The sequence below is a fragment of the Buceros rhinoceros genome, unplaced genomic scaffold (genome assembly GCF_000710305.1).
Source record: "Buceros rhinoceros silvestris isolate BGI_N320 unplaced genomic scaffold, ASM71030v1 scaffold29974, whole genome shotgun sequence".
Taxonomy (NCBI): Eukaryota; Metazoa; Chordata; class Aves; order Bucerotiformes; family Bucerotidae; genus Buceros; species Buceros rhinoceros.
Window position 1 is genome coordinate 4,556 of NW_010409302.1, and position 19,204 is coordinate 23,759.

General features: G+C 37.0%; 1 protein-coding gene across 1 annotated transcript in view; it reads left to right on the plus strand.

Annotated features, from left to right (window-relative positions):
* Nucleotides 1-17,096, plus strand: part of CRYZL1 (crystallin, zeta (quinone reductase)-like 1) — a 20,430-nt gene extending 3,334 nt beyond the window's left edge. The window contains exons 3-12 of the mRNA XM_010135202.1: nt 405-477; nt 1,095-1,139; nt 4,666-4,734; nt 6,693-6,826; nt 7,634-7,745; nt 12,699-12,797; nt 13,538-13,659; nt 14,105-14,210; nt 15,952-15,997; nt 16,663-17,096. Coding sequence (XP_010133504.1) covers nt 405-477; nt 1,095-1,139; nt 4,666-4,734; nt 6,693-6,826; nt 7,634-7,745; nt 12,699-12,797; nt 13,538-13,659; nt 14,105-14,210; nt 15,952-15,997; nt 16,663-16,762 — 906 coding nt within the window. The 3' untranslated portion in view covers nt 16,763-17,096. The remainder of the gene's footprint in view (nt 1-404; nt 478-1,094; nt 1,140-4,665; nt 4,735-6,692; nt 6,827-7,633; nt 7,746-12,698; nt 12,798-13,537; nt 13,660-14,104; nt 14,211-15,951; nt 15,998-16,662) is intronic.
* Nucleotides 17,097-19,204: the final 2,108 nt, after the last annotated feature.

Below are 19,204 nucleotides of genomic sequence, written 5' to 3' on the forward strand. Positions count from 1 at the left end.
GAAACAGAGCACAGGATTGATGTGGTATTCTTGCGCATCTCTTTAAGTAAAAGGCACCTGTAATTTGGTTTCTAATTTATGGGGAAAGATCAGTTGTCATTTGTGAGTTCTCTTACAGTAAATCTCTTTTATAATCTTCTGTATACTGACTTTGTCACAATTTGACTTGCCCGTTAATAACTGGGGGTTTTGGGTTGTTTTTCTTATATGCTTCTAAATTTAAATAGAGAAAATCAGTGCAAAGGTTTTAGTATTAAATGAGGAACGTGTGTACTTTTTCCCCCCAGATAACGTTTGGGTAATGACCCAACTTCCTTACTCTGAATATCAAACACTGTAAGATGATAATAAATATGCAAATTTGGAGCCTTAGTAAGAATGTTGTAACCATTATTTTCATTAAGCTTCTGTCAGAAATTAAACTGGAGAAGGAGCTTCTACCTGCTGGTCGAGAAATTTCTGGTGTTGTATTGGAAGGTAAGGTAGTGTAATTGTCTTGAGAGGGTATGGAGTGAGAACTAAGGTCCGGTAATCCAGAACAAATAAATACCGTTTGTGTGGCACACCTTTAATAGTAGGAAGTATTTGCTTTCTTGACAAGGCTTTCCCTAAGTCAGTAATGATACTGAAATGCAAGTTTAGAAAGAAACTGTAATATCTGTTCTTTCAGAGTTAAAAAAAAAATACAAACTTGCACGGGAGATTTCTAAATTAAATGTACTGAGGTCTTAAGATACTACCTGCACATGCTATAACAATCTTTATCTGTGAATCTTACAGTGAAGCATTCAGGAGTTTCATCAGTGTTTCATTCACATATCCGCCTTTGATGTGTAGTTTAAGGCCTGGATCTTTCAGAAACATATACATGTGTGTACTTGCATGTAACTGTTTGTGGATGGGGTGCCAAAATTTAGTGAATTAAGCATTTGATTTTGATATGTGCATATTTAATAGAAAAAAAATGCTAGCAAGGTATATTTTTAGATTTGGAAGCTAGTGATAAATGGTGTTTTTTCAAATGCATGTTCAATTTCAGCAATAAACATTTCTCTTCATACCTTCTTTCCTCCTTTTCATATATTCTTCATGAGTTGGAAGAAAGGTGACCTTTTTTCAGCCGGGTGATGAAGTGGTGGGTAAGTTAATGCTTGTTTCCTTTATAAACTAACACAATTAGTAATCTTTTTATAATGAATGACTGAGGTTATAATCTTTGCTAAAGCTACAATTAGACATATATTTTCAAAGATTCAACTAGCGTAACATGAATCAATTCTTTCAAATGATAATTCTATTCTAAAAGTGTTCTCTTAGGGAAGTTTTTTGGTTGTAAGAATGGAAGTTCAGGTCCCCACCTAATTATCTGTCATAGTCCTACCACATTCACCAAATTTTTAGGAATGTACGCCTGGATCTAATGAGCCATGTGGAGTGAGTGTTCTAAAGGCAACCATCTGAATGCAGACACAATTATTCGTATTTATAACACCATCTTGATGCAGTTAGTATCTTTTTATTTCTGTGGATGACACAAACTCTAGACTTACATTTCCTGCCTTCTTGGGGATGATATAAAAACATACTTTTAATTGCTAGTGATTAATCTCTTCTTCAAGCTTACTGAAGACTCTTCAGTTTCTTCTAAATCATGTCAATTCCTGCTTGAGTAAAGAAATCAGAAGTGGTCATAACTTAAACATGCAAGTAGGTTCACCAGTTCTACTGGATTTTCTGAGTTGCCAAAAGCAACACACGTACTCAGGTGTTCTGTTAAATAAAAGGCCACATTTAAAAAGAAACAGATTCAAGCTGCCCATATTCCAGAATCTTCATGTTTACTGCGTGTTAAGAGTTCTTGAAAGTGGCCTGTTTTCCCCCCAGCTTAACCACAGTAAGTCCATGCTTTATAATCCTGCTGTGATGTTATTGTCAGAGAAGACCATCTGAAGGGCAAGTGGTAATCGTTGTACTTCTTTTGTTTGCTGTTTAAAACACATTTCCAGGTCAAAAATCACACAGAAAGTGTTTGGGGATTTGGTTTTCCTGGTAAACCTCTAGCAGACCTTTCATATCATTAACTTAAATCTAATGAAATAAAATGTGTGATTATTATTTTTTATTCACAACAGAAGGTATACTCCTTACAGCTGGAAAATAATATTCCATTTTATGGGGTACAGAAGTGGCCTTGCTTTATTTAATAAAGTAGAACAGTTATGGCCAGGCATTTTCTGGTCTTGCATATGAATGAACTTTGAACTATGAATAGTATTGTCATTGTGAACAGTATTGCTCATTTGGTTACATATCTTCCTGACATATGCTACATCTGTTGAATATTTTAAAATTGTGTTTCAATCACCTTCCATTGCAGTTGAAGGAATACAGTTCCAGTAAGTAGTTAGGGAAAAAAAATCCTCTGAAAATATGTGAAGAACCTGAGATGTCTAAGTGGTGGAGGGTTGGGTGTTGGGGCTTTTTGTTTTTTTACAAAAAAGCCTGTCCTTTTATCAAAGAATGTAGTCCTGATATATCCTCCTTACTGACTTTGACAGTACAGTCCTTATTTATGAATTTACTCTTTGTCATGTAAGAATCGTACTGTGCTCACTGGAAGTGCTTAGTGTTTTAAATCATTCATCTATTCCTAAAATTATACCAAGAGTAGTTTATTTCTTTCAAAGTTTTTCTGATCCTTCTTTAATCTTTCAGGGGAGATTTCTTTGTCTATATAATGTATCCTTTTACACATAATTGTTTGCTGAAGAAAAATACAGTAGGAAAACATCAAACCAGCCAAAAATCTTTTGTTTTAACATACATTCTTGACATCCTTTCAAAGTTGTGGCCAATTTTATTTGTTGTTCTCAGAAACTTTTAGCAATCAGTTATGTTCCTCATTAAAGTAAGTGCAGGGAGAAATATTCTGAGAGTTAAATTGGCCCCAAATACTTGGAGACACAAACCTAACTACAAACCTACCTGCTTAGGTTTACTGGTGGTTAGCCAGTTTGTGTGTCAGTTCTTCCATATGCCCTGTTACTGAATACGTAAATAATCAATGCACGAAAGCCCTATGCTATGGAAAGTACTTCTGGCAAATAAGGTGAAAAATCTAATTTTGTTCTTGTATCACATGCTTGATGTGTATAGCATACATAAAATAAGTGTCTATACTTCCTGTTGGAGCTTCTGTAAGCATTATGAGGTATACTAAGGGGCATGGTTCTTTAAAGTGTCCTGTGTCTCTCCCTTACTATAAGGGTCGTGTTTTTGTGAATGGTTTTAGAGACCCTGAAATTGATGTGAGTTGACACCAATGTGTAATGACTTCTTGGAGGCTGACTTCAGTGTTAGGAGATAATGTGACTTGTTCCTGAACTTCTGCATTTGTCAAGAAAAAGAAAGTCTTCATGTATTATTCATTCTGTGGTTTGCTTTTTCTATAGTAAGATGTTAGAATGCAAACTGGTTTAGGTGCCAAGGCTGGTTTCGTTTGCTGTAAGGAATTTTTCTTAACGTTTGAAATACGACTTTGTATTAATTATCAAAATCTGACTGAAGCTTCAGGAGAGAAGATACATTTCTTGGGGACATTCTTGCATCCATGTTTATATTTGTATGCTAAATTAAAGGATTAGAGGATGGCTTAAGTTATGAAAGTAAGACAGGATTGATAGTGACGTTCTAAGAAAGTGTGTTCTGTTCTGAGATTTTTGACCTTCGTGAATTATTTCCTAATTGCACAACTGTTGCTGTAGATAGCTGCTTTAGACTTATTATTCTATAGATAATCCCTTGAGAGATCTGCAGATGTATACAAGCATTGTAGGGTAACAATGTTATAATAGGAATTGTGAAAGACTGGAATCAGCAGCCAAATATGCTGAGAATTTTAGCCCTTGTTTTGTCTAAATGGAATATAAGATTTGGATGGGAGAGGGAAGGAAATACGGTTTTACTGGGAACAGAGGGTACATATTGGATGCCAGAACTTACTGTTTATGAATCTCCTTCTTTGGCCCGTGGAGGAAAAAAGCACTGTTAATGACTGGGATGGATTTCTTCTTTTTTTGTCTTCTGCCCGTTCTGTGTTTGCTTTCTCTGTCTTCTGTGGGTGGGCTTTTTCCTTCAGTTCCTCTTCTCTGTGCCAACTTTTTAAATCTTACACTCACTCATTCTTGTTCTTTCCGTGCTTCTTTCTGTCTCTTTTTTGTGCCTTTGCTAAGAACACACATACAGGCATCAGGATGGAAGTGTAGAGGTATCTTGTTATGTGGCTTGATCTGTGCCCATCTGCAATATGAGAGCTTAATTTTCTTCTTTGTTAGCCAATAGGAGCACACATCAGAGCAAGAGCAGCATGAAATGAGTTCAGACATGACCTGACAAAATTTAAGCATGCAGGTAGCAAAAAGCACTCAGTAGGGTCCCCATTCTTTCTCTCCCCAACCCTGAAATGCTGTTTGGAACCAGTTTGTGTACTGTGCCCATAGAGGTTACAGGCTGTTACCTTACCAAATTTTCTTAACCTGTCACGAACATGACAAGAGGGCAAGTGAACCACAGACCAGGTGGGACTAGCAATGTCATTAGAAGCTTGGGTTTGGTTTTAACACATGCTTGTTTCAAATTGAAGGTCTCTGTTCAATTTTTTTCCAGGAATTTTGCCCCTGGATTCTGAAGAGTCTGGTCTCTGTGAAGTTATTCTAGTTCATGAGCATTATTTGGGTATGTAGGTCATATATTTTGCTAATATTTTAATTTACTGTATCTTTAGACTTCAGTTTCCAATAAGGAGCTAGATAACTAGGACCTCTGGACAAACTTGTTCTGCATAAGTCAGACATTCTGTCTACTCCACCTGCTTTGAATACTATGTACTTTCAAGGGCTTTTTCTTTGCTGTTATCGTTTAATGGGTTAATGTTTTGCCTAAACCACACAAGCTGACTCTTTTTTTTTTGCCTTCTAAGTTCCCTTTTTGTTGCTTCATTGTCTTTGTACTTTTCCCTCCCCTCGTAAGTCACAATATTAAATGAGGAGAAAATTGCTTTTTTCCTCACTTTGATTCAATCCAGAAGTATTAATTGCGACTGGACCAACAGATGAGATAAAAATTAGTAGACTAATTTTTAACTGGAGAAAAGAATTTTCGGGGAATGAGGATTGGGAAATACCTAGTATTGTAACATTCTTTTCTATTATTGTGAGTTTCCACTTTCATTTTTCTGGGCAGAGAGTTCTTTAATGTGTAGAATACTAAATTTGGGGATCTCTGTGCTTCTCCCAACAGTTTATTGTGTTACTTTGAGCCAGCTACTCTTCTGCTCAAATTAGATCCTATTATGTTTCTGTGACTGTCCAAGAATTCAACCTGTGTAGTCATGAGGTGACTCTTTAAATTTGTTTATACCAAAACTGAATCCCTACTTTTATTGTGCGAAATATGGTAATATGTCCTCACCATGTTTTTTTAATATATATGAGAGGTAAGCAAGTGTATTTTATGTTGACTTGTTTTTGAAGTCTTCCTGACTAGTATGATAGTTTTTGCAAATATGTCATGGATTCATGGAGATGAAAAAATAAGGTTTATTCTTTCTAACACTTAAAAGCACAATTCAAGCAAAATGAAATCTCGAGGTCTGTGCTGCCTTATCACTATTTACAGAAACTATAGGCAGAAAATATTTCTGACTTAATACTAACCTTCAGTAGCTTACTTTGTGCTAAGTAGCATGAACTGGCACACAGAGTGGTGATCCCTAGAATTCTTTTCCAGCACACCGATAAATGACTGCAGCGGGTCACATTGCTTACGTTGTTTCACAGTTTCCCTGATTCAGGATAAACTGTCAATTCGTATGCTTAAAGGGACAGACCAAACTTTTTCAGTCTTTTTCCTTTCTAGTGTGCCCCAAGAGGATTGCACTTCCTTACTTCAGTTCTGTGACAGACTCGCAGCTGGGCTATGATGATTTTCTAGCTTAGTATCAAGGTCTCTGCTGAATCGTGTAAATTGCTTACATTAAAAATGTTGAACTTGTGATTTCTGTTGAGTACTTCATTAACATTACCTCCCCAGGCTTTTAACATGTGGATAGAATGGGTAGTGTCGTGTAGTAAGAAACAAGAGAAAACAGATGACAAATAACATTATCTAGACCTTTTTCTCTCTTAAAATGTGTTATAACCTCCAGAAACTGTTTATACCAATGGATTTCGCCGTAGAAGATTTTAACCTATATGGAAAGAGAATTAGGAACTCCTGGGTTGGAACTTGCATTGTATGTTCTCTGTCAGAAAAGGAGGAGACCTCCTCAGATCATTTCTGTCAGAAGGTTATGGTAGGAAGCGTGTCTCTTTTTTTTCCTGTTAAAATACTGTATTTGCACTTGCTCACAAGAGTGCTGCAGAAGCGAACTGATTATTGTTGAAATACCAATTGCCTCTTCCACTTTGACTCCCTATAGCTGACCTAACACTGCCACAAGCCACATCGGAATATTTTGCCTTTGTGAAAATAGATCACAATTACTCCTGCAGAAGATTTTACTTGTATAATTTTCTTTCATGTTTTAGATATAAATGAAGTCTAAAAAATCATTATTAGTGAAATGTTGGGGACTTGCTGCTTTTTTCTTTTTTTCCCATCTGTTTTGTTTGTTTGGTTTTCCCCAAATTTAGTTCGTAAACCAGAAAAAGTTTGTTGGGTTGAAGCAGCCGGAACTGTTCGCGATGGTGTCCGAGCATACACAGCTTTACACTACCTTTCTCAAGTCTCTCCTGGAAAAAGCGTCCTTGTAATGGATGGAGCAAGTGTAGGTAACAACTGTGCAACAATAACAATTTCAGAATGGAAAGATTACCTAATCTTGCCATAAATAACTGTCTTATCACTAGAACAGTTGGATTTCTTACAACATCCTAAACTTATCAAGCCTTGTATTTTACTCCAGGCAGTACCTTTAACTTAATGGATTAATAGGAAAGTCTCTCCCACGTAAGGCACTGAGCCAAGAATACAGTCCTTTACATGTTGTGTGGGTAGTGAAGAGAGGTAGTTCTCCTCCGGTGTTTTACACTAACATAGTTTTACTCTAAGCCCTCAGGTATAACTGGAGGAAAGTGCCTTAATTTTTTATTCCTTTCCCACCAGTACTTTTAAACTTCTCTTAGATATAAATAATTTTATTTGCATTACTGCAATCTTCATTGCTAATGAAGACAGGGAGCTTGCCTCAGCCAAGATTCATTAGTGTGAATGCGTCTGGGGCTTTTTCCTTGGCAGCATTTCTTCCTTCAACAAGCAAGCAAGCCCAAAGCTACATGTAACAACTGCAGTTGTGGTACATGCATTACTTAAAGTAGAATCTGAATTATTTGGTTAAAGAAGAGAACTAGTTAATTACCAGAAGTTTATTCAGAGCTTCCTAGTCAATGAAAAGACTTTTTTGGACTCACTTCGAAAGAAGCTGATCTATGAATATTCAAATTCTTGGTTCAGATGTGTTTTACTGAAGTTCATTTCTGGATACTCTCCTGAATGTTCTTTGCAATGTAATCTTTCTTAAACAGCATCTAATTGTTGCTGTAAATAAATTCATTGAACTTTTTTTCTTCTGCAGCCATTCGGTACAATAGCAATTCAGTTAGCACAACACAGAGGAGCTAAAGTAATCTCTACTGCATACAGTCTTGAAGACAAGCAGTACCTGGAGAGGCTTAGACCTCCTGTGGGTAAGTTATAATCTTCAGTGCTAAAGAATGTCTCAAAATATTTTACTTTTTTTTTTTATTCTAGAGACTTATTTCAGTAGCTGGAAACTAAAATACAAATTTAATAGTCCAGTTAAAGAGTATAAAATTTTATTTGTACTCCATAGGTATTTGATTTCTGGTTTAGGTGTATTTAATGACAGTTTTATTCTTAATTTAAATTGTAACGACTGACTCTCGGTACTTTCCATCTCACACAATAGTGCTTGAGTGCTGGCTTTTGGCCTAACTACTCAAGAAGTCTTCACTTTATAAAATTGCTGTGGTGAACAGGATGAAAGCATTTGTAAATCACCAGTATCACAGTTTGTAGTCTAGGTACCTGAGCTGGAGTTCAGATGTAATCATATACTTGAGATACAGTATGCATCAGACTCAAATTAGTTCTAATAGTATTTTATCAAGCTGTGTAGCAGCTCAGTTTCAAGTACTGTCATAACTGTTCCTGGACATTAAAAGGCTCTGCATTTTGCTATTTTCTAAATGAGCTTTGCAATAGACATGGTACTTGCATTCATCTATGACTTCTTCCATTTCTCCTCTTTGATATTTAAGTTTTTGGAGATTTTTCCCTCCAAGTAACAGTGCTATCTGGACTATGGAAAAATACTCTATGTGGAAGCTACTAGCATCTTTCCTGAGAAAAATTCTGCTTATTTCAATGCTGCAGAGTAGAGGAAAATAGAAAATTTCTGCATTCAAGCAGGTTCAAAATAAAGGATGGCATTGCAAAGTCCAGTTTGATTACAGCCCATGGACTTTGCTGTACAGTGTACAATAGGTTAAAACTAGGGTCTGATATTTCCCCCTCAAAATGCAAAGACTGCCACAGTATAGTCACCAAGTTTATTTTTCAGTGTATGATTTCTGTTGTCATTCAAAGAAGTATACGTAAGAGCAGCTGTGTCTCTTGTAAGAATGCCTTTGTGGGGGAAAGCATCGTGTAGTCAATTATCACATCTACAGGTATTAGTCACATCAATCAAAATATATACGGGTTGAGATCTCATTACAAAGATAATGAGATCAAGGTTAACTGTCCCCAACTCTGACTCCTTTCTCCTTTGTAGTTTTGCACAGTAATATTGGTAATAATCTTGACTTTCCAAATGGAGAATTAGAGCAGTTTTCAAATCTCCTCTCTTGTCCTTAGTCACTCACTAAAGCCAGCCATTGCTGATATGCAGGTGCACATAGTATTGTCCTTGTGTTCTCCCTGCTGGCTCAAGAATAGTAAGCTAACAGAGGGATGAAATAAGCCAGAGAGCTGCTCTTTAGACACAGAGAGAACAGGGTTCTTGTCAATTTTAATTCCTTTCTGGCTCCCAAGAACAGAACTGGCAGTGGAAGCACAGAGACAACTCAGTGTGCATGTGCATTCTGGGGCTGCACGTTCACACACATCTGCAGTGTTGGGGAGTGATTCACTTCCAGCCTACCAAGTGAGTATTTAGCTCTTCCAGTAGTGGCTTTGGAGTGCTGATAATGCAGCAGGAAGTGGAGTGCTGGGCAAGAGGTTATTACACAAGAGCGGAAGACAGTTTTGCTGTCTGACCACAACGATCTTCAATAGGGAACTGCAAAGTTTTGTGTTGGGAATGTAATCATTTCTTCTAAGACTTGATAGACTTATTTCTCTAGATTTTTATATTACCTCTTTTTTTTTCTTTTTGCAACTTCACTGCAAAAAAGCTGTTTTTTTCCTTTTCTGATTTCAGCAGTCTTTTACTGTAATAGGAGACATTACTGACATCAGAACATAAAGCATTTTTGTGTGTGCTGTTGATATGTAGAGGTTTGTTATGCCAGCTGTGAATGCAGAAGAGTAAACATGCAAGACCTTAGACTTAGCTTTGTAATATTTTATGGGTATATTTTGCTAATGATGTGAAAACTTTATTAGCTCAAAAGGGACTTTGCAATTAATTCTATTATCATAGTCCTGTCAGCACCTCTGAATAGGACTTTTTTCCTTGGCGTATTTACTTTTTGCTGGCATTTTTGAGTTATATGAATGTTAATATAAAATAAATGCTCTAAGTAACCCAAATGAGGCTAGCTAGGTATATCTAAAGTGGCTTCTAATATCTCTGGGTGGAGCTTTTTCAGTTTTGCACTTGTTCAGTGGGGTTTTTGTTTAGTTTTTAACAGGAGACTATCAGTTGTCAATGGGCAGCAGTTTGTGCTATCAGTGTATAGCATAACTAGCTGCTTCATAAAACGGCTGAAATAACCGTCTCGCAGTGAAGAGGCTGCTCATGTATGTGCTTGTTTGACAACAGTAGGAGTTTAGTTTAGCAGTTCTGCAAATGTCTGTGGAACGTAGACATTAGAGCATAAAATTTTAATTTCAAATTTACATCAAATAAAGAGTTATAACCTGGGTACAGCATCAAAAAGAGAAGCAGTTTGAGCGTGAAAGCAAAAAGGCATTGGTTTTGCATTTGGGAACTTCTTGTTTCTTTCTTTCTTCGATTTTTATAACAAATACGATTCCAGTGCCTGAAGTAGAAGTTCCTGTTAATGATTAAAGATTCATATTTAGACCAACAGGATGGGGTCTTTGCGTGTCTTCAGTAATCTCTGGAGTAAATATAATAATAGTATGAAGGAGGGGATTATAACAAATTTTGAAATTTTAATTCCTATGTTTCAGACTGGAGACAGAATGTTACATAAATAATGTGATTAGTTTCTGTTAGAGAACAGAAGAAAAAAAAATATATATATGCACATACATATTTCTTTTGTTACTTAGGTTACTCCCTTCTTTTTTTGGTTTGTTTGGTTTGGGTTTTTTTCTTTAAAACCTATACTGAACTTTCAGTGGATACATTTCTGGTAAGAACAGTAAGTTGGTAAGTGATTTAAAGGCTTTCTTGAGCACGTTCAATAAACAAGCAGAAGATCTTCTGTGTGACAGTTTTTAAACTCTGAACTTACTGGGTAAGAGTAAACGCTGGTAGTAAGTTGTGGATATTGGTATTTCTACTTCTCACCAACAGTGAAAGAAGAGAGAAACTAAGGCCTTTTGCTAATCAGAATAATGTTATTTTAGAAGTTGTGCAAGTCACAGAAGAAGAAACTGAGCTAATTTACAGATGTTTTGTGATAGAAATTTTGCATAAATGACAAAGGGTTGTAGAAGATGATAATTTGTTTCTCGGCCTTTTCCACAGTGAAGACAAATTGTTAGAGCATTTTGCTAGGAAGCGAGCGAGATTTTGATGAGTACTGTTTGAACTATTATATTAAGTAACAAAACTGGAAATTTTTGATTAACAGAAATTAGAAAACAGTTAAACTGATTGAACTATTGCCTTTTTTTTTGATAGCCAGACTTTGAGTCTATTAAACCAGAATTATTCTCACAAAAGTGAAACTATTTGGAGAAACTTTATACCATTTCAAATTGCTGTGTTAAGAAAAAACATTTAACTTCTTGACTGAATTAACTAATAAGAAAAGGATATTATGGTGTTCTCTTTGCATACAGGGAATGTGACTATCATTAAATTAATGTGACATCTTTATTAAATTATGACCATGTGTATTCTCTGTGGCTAGATATTACTACTTCAGTAAAAAAAGATGGATTAATTTGAATGCATCTTGTAATTTGATTGGAAGGAGAAACAAAACAAAACCAAAGCATTAACTAAGTATTTGTTAATATTATTCTTAATGACCAGTTTCTTGCAATTATTATTCTTTTCCTTCCTTCCTTCCCACCCCCTGTGATTAAATTTAAGAAGGTGTACGGCAGCCTTTAGTGGGTAAGTACACATTGCAAATTTGAGTGTAGTCCGTTGTGCTTTAGAAATGTGCCTCCATATTTATTTGACATTATTTCAATTAACATTTTGCTGAGAAGTCTTTTGTCTGCTTAGTTTCTAAATGTTTGTTCTATCTAACAATTACAAAACAAAACTAAAAATCTTAGCTGCTGCTTCTTTGTCCTAGTTATTTCTGATCCTGTGGTTTATCTTTATAAGCATCTGTAAGTATGGTATCACAGATATGAGACGAAAATAAATTAGTGACTTTCAGAAATATTTGAAGATGCGATTTAAATACTTCCATCTGAAGATTTGTTTAATGACCCAGAGAGCCATTTAGAGGTTAAAAACATAATGCAGAAAGTAATATATTAATAAGTTTATCCATGCTGTGAGATAATTAACGATGTTACTAAGCATTATTTTAAAGAAAAGATGGATACAATAAGATTAAAAGACTTGCTGGAATCATAAGACAACTCAAGTCAGCGTCTCATTAAGTGACTGAATTTATTGCATTTTTACATGTTTACTTCTGACTTGCACTGGGAGACAGGGCTCCATGCCGGGGAGAACAGGCTTTTGTTTCCCTCTGATGTGGAAGCAAGAGAAGGGCTCTGCAAGGGACTGGCAGGAAGTGGTGGTGTGGTGGTTTTGATGTAGAGTAAGGGAAGAAAGTTATGCTTGGAAAACTCTCCCGAAGCATTACTGCTGTGGTTATTTGATAGACAGTTTGGAAGCTGGGGGATGTGAAATGCCTCCTTATCTTCTGGCCAGTCTCTTTTGCTTCAGTAACAAGAAGGAAAAGAGACCGGCCAGAACCTGCTATTTCTGAAGGCACTTTTGAAAAGAATACCGAAGAATGAACTTTACAGAAGAATTTCTAATTCTTATAGTGGCATACTTTATTTGGCATAAACAGATTTGTGAGTTTTACTTCTGCATTAAGCTAATACATATTTTTTGGTGTTAATCTTGCGCTGTACTGGAAAATGAAAGAAAAACTATTGGCTGTTTTTTTTTCACTTAGCTGCAAACTTGCTTATAATGCACAGAGAAACTAGAAACTTTCTATTCTGCTCTGGATCTAAACTACATTCTTATCGTGGTTAACCTAACATGCTGCTCTTTCTAGCTCGAGTGATAGATGTGTCAAATGGAAAGATAGATGTGGCAGAAAGCTGCTTGGAAGAAACGGGTGGCCTGGGAGTGGATATTGTTCTAGATGCTGGAGGTATGTAACTGATGAAAATGGGATCTTCAGAGCACCATTAGTTTCGGATTTTTTTAGTATTATTTCCAAGTATTGTAAGTAGTAGCTGTATCACCTCAAACAATTACGTTTAGTTGCTTGTTCCCGTGCAATTTTATGTATGTATCTTTAAAGAACAGATCTCCTTAAGCAAGACCTCTTTAATGTCTCCTCATATCACCCTCTAGTGGAAGCATCTGATACTGTTAGTTATCTGCTAAACTTGTCTGAAATTTTCCTTTATTTAAAAATGAAAAAAAAAGTGTTTAAAAAATAGAGCTGTGATGTCACTGTTTATGCTACCTTATTTTAAAACAAAATTATGCTATAATTTGCTGTGCTGTCAACCTGTATTCTAAAACAATCGTAATAGTTGAAAACTCTGAAGTTACTTTTTTTTAGCTGAAAAAATTGAAAAACTTCTTAGATTTCCACTGAAATGTGTTTAAAGAAATATATACTGAATTCCCTAAATCCTCTGTTTGCTCAGAAGCTGTGTCTCACAGCGTAATTCAGTTGTGGTGCCATTCCAGACAGCCATCTTTCATTGTGTGTATCCATATGCATATACTGCAACTCGTTTGTTTCCAAAGACATAGGACTGTGAAAAATCTCAAGATGTGGTTTTCAGTACCGGAAGAGATGGACATTTCATTCTGAACAGAATTTTATTCTGAGCTCAAAGGAATTTATTCTCCCCCCCGTCTCCTCTTCCTCCCCAGTGAAATTATATAGTGCTGAGGATGAATCGACTTCAAAATCACAGTTGCTGCCTCATAAGCATGATATCATTACTCTTCTTGGTGTTGGGGGACACTGGATAACAACAGAAAAAAATCTTCAGGTAAAGATACTGTGTCACGAAGTTAATTTGTACCACTGTATATGCATGGATGTGTCTGTGAGCTTCTGTTGTGGCCTAATGGTTCCCTACTCTTAAATAACTTCGGGTTTTGCTTAAGAAAATTTTCACATCCAGAAAATGCGATGTATAAAGGATTAATAATAAATGTTTTTATTTTCCTTTGGGGCTCTCTTCTCTGAGATAATAGTAAGTTATGTTAATAGCTTGGCTATTAGGATGTATTTTGTTTGGCTCAGGCTATTGATAAACTTTCACAAGACAGAAAAGTATCATTTAAAGTTGTAAATATTGCAAGTTTGCTAAGTTTTAAGAATCGGCAAGGGCTAGGTTTTTTGTTTGTTTTAACCATCTATATAAAATAACCATTTAACCTTTTTTTTAATAGGAATATGTAATTAACATAGTTCTTCAATTTTTTTTTAAGCTGGATCCTCCAGATAGCCGTTCATTGTTTCTTAAAGGAGCCACAGTCTCTTTTCTGAATGATGAGATATGGAACTTGTCCAATATACAGCAAGGAAAGTATCTCTATATCCTTTCGATGGTCATTTTGAATGCTGACTGCTAATGAGTGGATGGAAGTGTAACTGAGAAACCAGCTAATAGATTCTCTTCTATGCAGTCATGTAACCACAGGCTTAAAGGTCAACACAGTTAAGCATACTGTGTAACTGAAATACAACATAGACTCGGGTTTTAGGCTAGTCTCTGCATTCCTTCTAAATACATGTCTTTATATACTTCATTAAAAGCAGTGCTGAAATAGAAAACATTCCGGAGAAAATGCAGTATTTTGGTTAAGACTGAGTCAATTAATTGAAGATGTGATTATGCATATGATATTGTGGAATATTTTTTGTTCTTCTGGGCAGTAGATGCATAATCTGTAAATCTTAATGCAATCAGTTTAACTGTAAAAGTTAAACTATTTTGGCTTCATAACCTTTATTTGCAATGTTAGGTACATAAAATCTATTGTGAGTGTGGGAAGAGGAATGCCTCCTTCATTGTATTACCTACATTGGCCTAGTAGAAAGCTCACCAGCATGACAATTTCCAGTGGATTGCTTCAAGTAACGGAAGGTTCGTCTGTTTATGTCTTTAAGGACCCTCCCTGTTCTGTACTGCACTGCAGATTATGAGATCTGCTGAATCACTTTTGCAGTTTAGCAGAACAGCAGAGGCAGGTGAGGATTAAGTCATGACATTTGTAAAACGACTAACTGCACTGCAAGGAAGTCCTCCCCTCCTCCACTAAACTGCAAAGCAGATTAGGCAAGGTCAAGCACACTAAGGAGATATTTATGGGATGTGGGCTATCGTGAATCACTTTTTAATTTGGTTTTTTGTTGGATGCTTACTGAGTAGTTAACCACATAAAAGTAAGCTGACTAAACAGTGAGATTTTTCCTGTTGTCCCTTGGGGTATCTTTTATAACAACAGCATGCTTTATTACAACAGGCTTTAAAGCTGAAAGGAAAAATCTGTTTGGGTGGTTTTGGTGGGTTGGGTTTTTTGGGTTTTTTTAATCTGTGTATCTTGTGAAATTGTTGAGCATATGGCAGTAATATCATCTGAAGAAATTGCAAGGTGATAGCTTTCTAAAATGGTTTGAGCTTCAAATACTAACCAGATTGCTCTTAAAATGAAGGAACATTTTTCTTTTGAGTTTCATAAAAAGACTAAATACAGCCTCATCTGTTGCATTGTCATGAATGTTGGTCGTGAACTCAAAGATCCCTCACGGATCTGCATGGTGCTTCAAGAATTTGCAGACTCTGCTATGTTCCCAACTCTATTTTGATTTTTACCTCTGATGTTGGTATGAATAGCAGGGTTAGTTAAGTGGTACCAACGTCTGTCTGTCATCTTCATTCTGCATGAAAAAATGCAGTTGCCATTCTGATTGATTGATGTTGTACCAGGGCAGGCTGCATTTGTCATTCTTAACCCTGTTGCTTTATTTTGCAAAATTCTATTTTCCATATTTAATTTCTGCATATTATTTCAGGAAAGGAGGTTTCTGATACATAAACAAGTGTATAAATCTGATCTAAAGTTTGGCATTAAGGTTGATTGTCCTTTTGCTTTGACCCTGCTGGTTTTGTGTCAATACAGGGCTCTTGCCAGCAAACGTGATTATAGAAAGATTTATCTTCTATAATAAGATATATATATAATGTAATAAGATTTATTATATTTATATGTAATAATTTATCCTCTATAAGATTTATCTGTAATGTTGTTACCTTGACGGTCCTCTTAGATACCCATCTTAGAGGATATAATGGAGAAATTATCAAGTAGCGTTTTCAGGTGAGAGATGCGAATTTTGTTTGTTTGTTTGTTTGCAATTCACCATTAGAAGTAGAAAACTCTTGACAGGGCTGTACTGCAGATTTATATTGGGATGCTCAGGAGAAGATGCCTCAGTTTATATGGAGCAGTTTATGGTCTATTTCTGTTTGTAGTATAGCAGGCTAAGCACCAGGAAATTTGGTAAACCCCCCATGTCAAAATATAACAGAGGCAGCACATTCTTTTCTTGGTGGAGGAAGAGCATATATTTGCCTGCTCAGCAGCGGCTGATTGAGAATTGGTGTTGGCTGAAAAAGAAGATAGGTCTGTCTAATACTCCTCTGAGAAGAGTGAGCTTCACTGGATATGAAGATCCCCATAATAAGGTGGGATGGAAGATCCTTCCCCTTAATGCAGGATAATTGTATTGCTGTTGAGCAAAAGCCTCACCACCTTTTTTTTTTTTCCTGGGTAAGAAGGGTATCTTCAAATTAGCTCGTTTCATGTTTGTTTTAGAGGTCTTCCCTTTCTTCTGTGAACCCAAGCAAAGGTATAGAACTTCTATTTTGTTTAAGGAGTAAAGTTTACCTAGTGAAAGTAAAGTCTATAGTGGTAGTCCTGCAGTATTTCTGTTGATCTAAGCATGCTCGCTGGACGCTTCTGATATATTATTTCATTTTAAGGCCTCAGCTGGATGAGCCAATCCCATTGTATGAAGCCAAAGTTTCTATGGAAATAGTTCAGAACAATCAAGCAAGAAAAAGACAAGTCATCCAGTTCTGAGACACAATTTCCTGATTTCTAAGCCCGTGGAAGACAAAGAAATGTAACGTATTTGAGACATAAATTAGTGAACGCTTTCAAATAATTCTGTAACCAGAATTTAATGATCTTTTGTACCTCAGCACAAATGGTCTGTGAAGCTCCTGTGACTTAAGGAGTTTGTGGTGTTGTTTTTTTTTTCTTTTGGAACCACTTGAGCAGAATGTTCCCATCAGCAACTTCTAAAGAGGAAGTTTTGACATACAAATCTTGTCTGCCCTGTCCCAGTTACAAATGTCAGTAACATCTACAGGCAAACTCAGTTGCTGTTGTTATTCAACCATAAGAAAGGAAAAAAAAATCAGGTTTTTTAGTAGTCTTCCCTTCTCCAGCCCCTACCAACAGTTACCTTTATATTTACCTTTTGCTTTTGACTGCACTGAGACTGAGCATTCTCCGCAGCACATTTGAAATCTTTAATCCATATATAAAAATGTTATTTATTTGAAAGGCAAGCAAACCCATCAGAATTGGAAAGGATGATGGAAGGGAAGGATATGGTATGGTCAGTGAGAGTCCTCCGCAGCCGATTTTCTTAGTTTTAGCAACCAAGCAGTAAACCGTGTAAATCTAGAGTCCATAAGCTGATAAGATCGTGTCATTCAGATGTCTGAGAGACTTTCTGTATGTTGATACTGTAATGTTATCTTCGATATCTTTCCAGTAAGACTTTCCTATGCTGTGTGCTTTCACTTCCCCTCTTTTAACCTCAGTCCTGTGACCAGCTCAGCTCAAATCTGTTTATCCATCATTCTCCATTTCCATGAATCATCTGCAAATCAGCAGCAGGGAAGGAAATGCTGGTTGTCTTTCCTCATAGCATTTGGCTTCCTATTTGCTGTTATTTGAGAGCAAAAATATTTTTTCTGTTCAGCAGTGCTGGTCATTTTCACTGAGTGGATGGCTCAGTGGACGCTAGCACTTTAAACCAGTGTGAGACGATGGAACATTTGAGTGAAAACAGATTATCTAGAGCCGTGATTAATCTGTTTTACATCATTCACCAGACTTCTATAAGGTTCTTGATAAATGATGCAAGGGAAGCATATAAAAGCACGAGTAAATCTTATTTTATGACTAATGTGATGTAATGCAGCCTTGAAAATAAGTGATGCTTTTACTCACGTGTGGACAGACACACGTCTAAAGCACGTGAATCCTGTTAGTTTGACATTTACTCTGAAACTTTGTACCCAGCTGCCTATTTTTCTTCCTGATGTTGTTAATTTTAGCTTACATGTTTGCAAAATAAAGTAAATCAGAGGAAACAAAGTAAGAGTTAAAAAGTAAGGTTTTATTAAACAGAAACAACCACTGACAAAACTGCAGAAGAAAGGTTTTTGTAGTATAGTTTTTATTGGATCTTTTGTTAGATGCTGCTCCTAGCTACATACATGAATACCTCTTGAACCCCACGTACAAGAGACTAAGGCTGTTGCTGAAGTGGTCTTAGCATTTTAGCTGGATCAGGTTGTGAAGCAAATGTCTCTGTACTTTGGGCGTTAGGCCGCCTATTGGTACAGCGTTTAGCTGGCTGAAATGTCTTGGCATTTTCCAATATTCTTTAATAATGGTAGCTTTAGATTTGCATGTGCTTGAACAAGAGGGTTGACGAGGGTCCTGAGTAATGCTTCCTCTTTCGCACCTCCCCTGACAGAAGAAAGCAGAAAATAGTTCTGAGTGTGAAAGCCAGGCTCCCCAGCCCTGGGGGGAAAGTCTGCCAGGGCCTTGCCCATTCCTTCATAGCTCTGACTAGTGGTGTCTCCTCCTCTGCTACCTGCATGCTGCTCTGACAGGGCCATGGAGGCTGCCCGTGGTCTCCTGTAGCACTAGTGATGGTGAGAGGCGTGCCAGGAGCCGGGCCGGCTCAGGGGCTCAGCTCGGTGCCTCTGCTCCGCCGAGCTCCAGCCCCACGCAGCCGGGTGGCAGGTGGATGATGCACAGATTGCCCTCACAGGGCAGCCCCAAGCCTTTGAAAACTGCTTTGCATCTAGATTGGTTTTATAACCCGTTACTGTTTTGTTTAATGGCCTTCAGAGTTGTATTTTGGAAAGGACTATCTGCCTGCCATGGGCTAAAAACTATTGCCCCCTTATTTTGGTGGTTGAGGGCATGGGTGCCTTTCTGCCACAGTCTGAAGTAAAATCCTCCGGTGTGGGCCCTAGCCTGTGCCAGGAACCGCAGTCAAAACTAGTTTTCTACCCAGAGTACGGACAGTGTGCATTTAGTCCGGATACCGCGTTCCGGGATCTTCGCCGGTGGTTTTTGTCCTGGTGCAGCCGTGTGGCAGTATCCTGGGCACCTCCCGGGGACAGGCGGGCCGGTGGCGGAATGGAACCGGGAGATCCATTTACAGCTTCTAGAAGCTGAGGGTTGTTTTTTTTATGTGTTTACCAGCCGAAG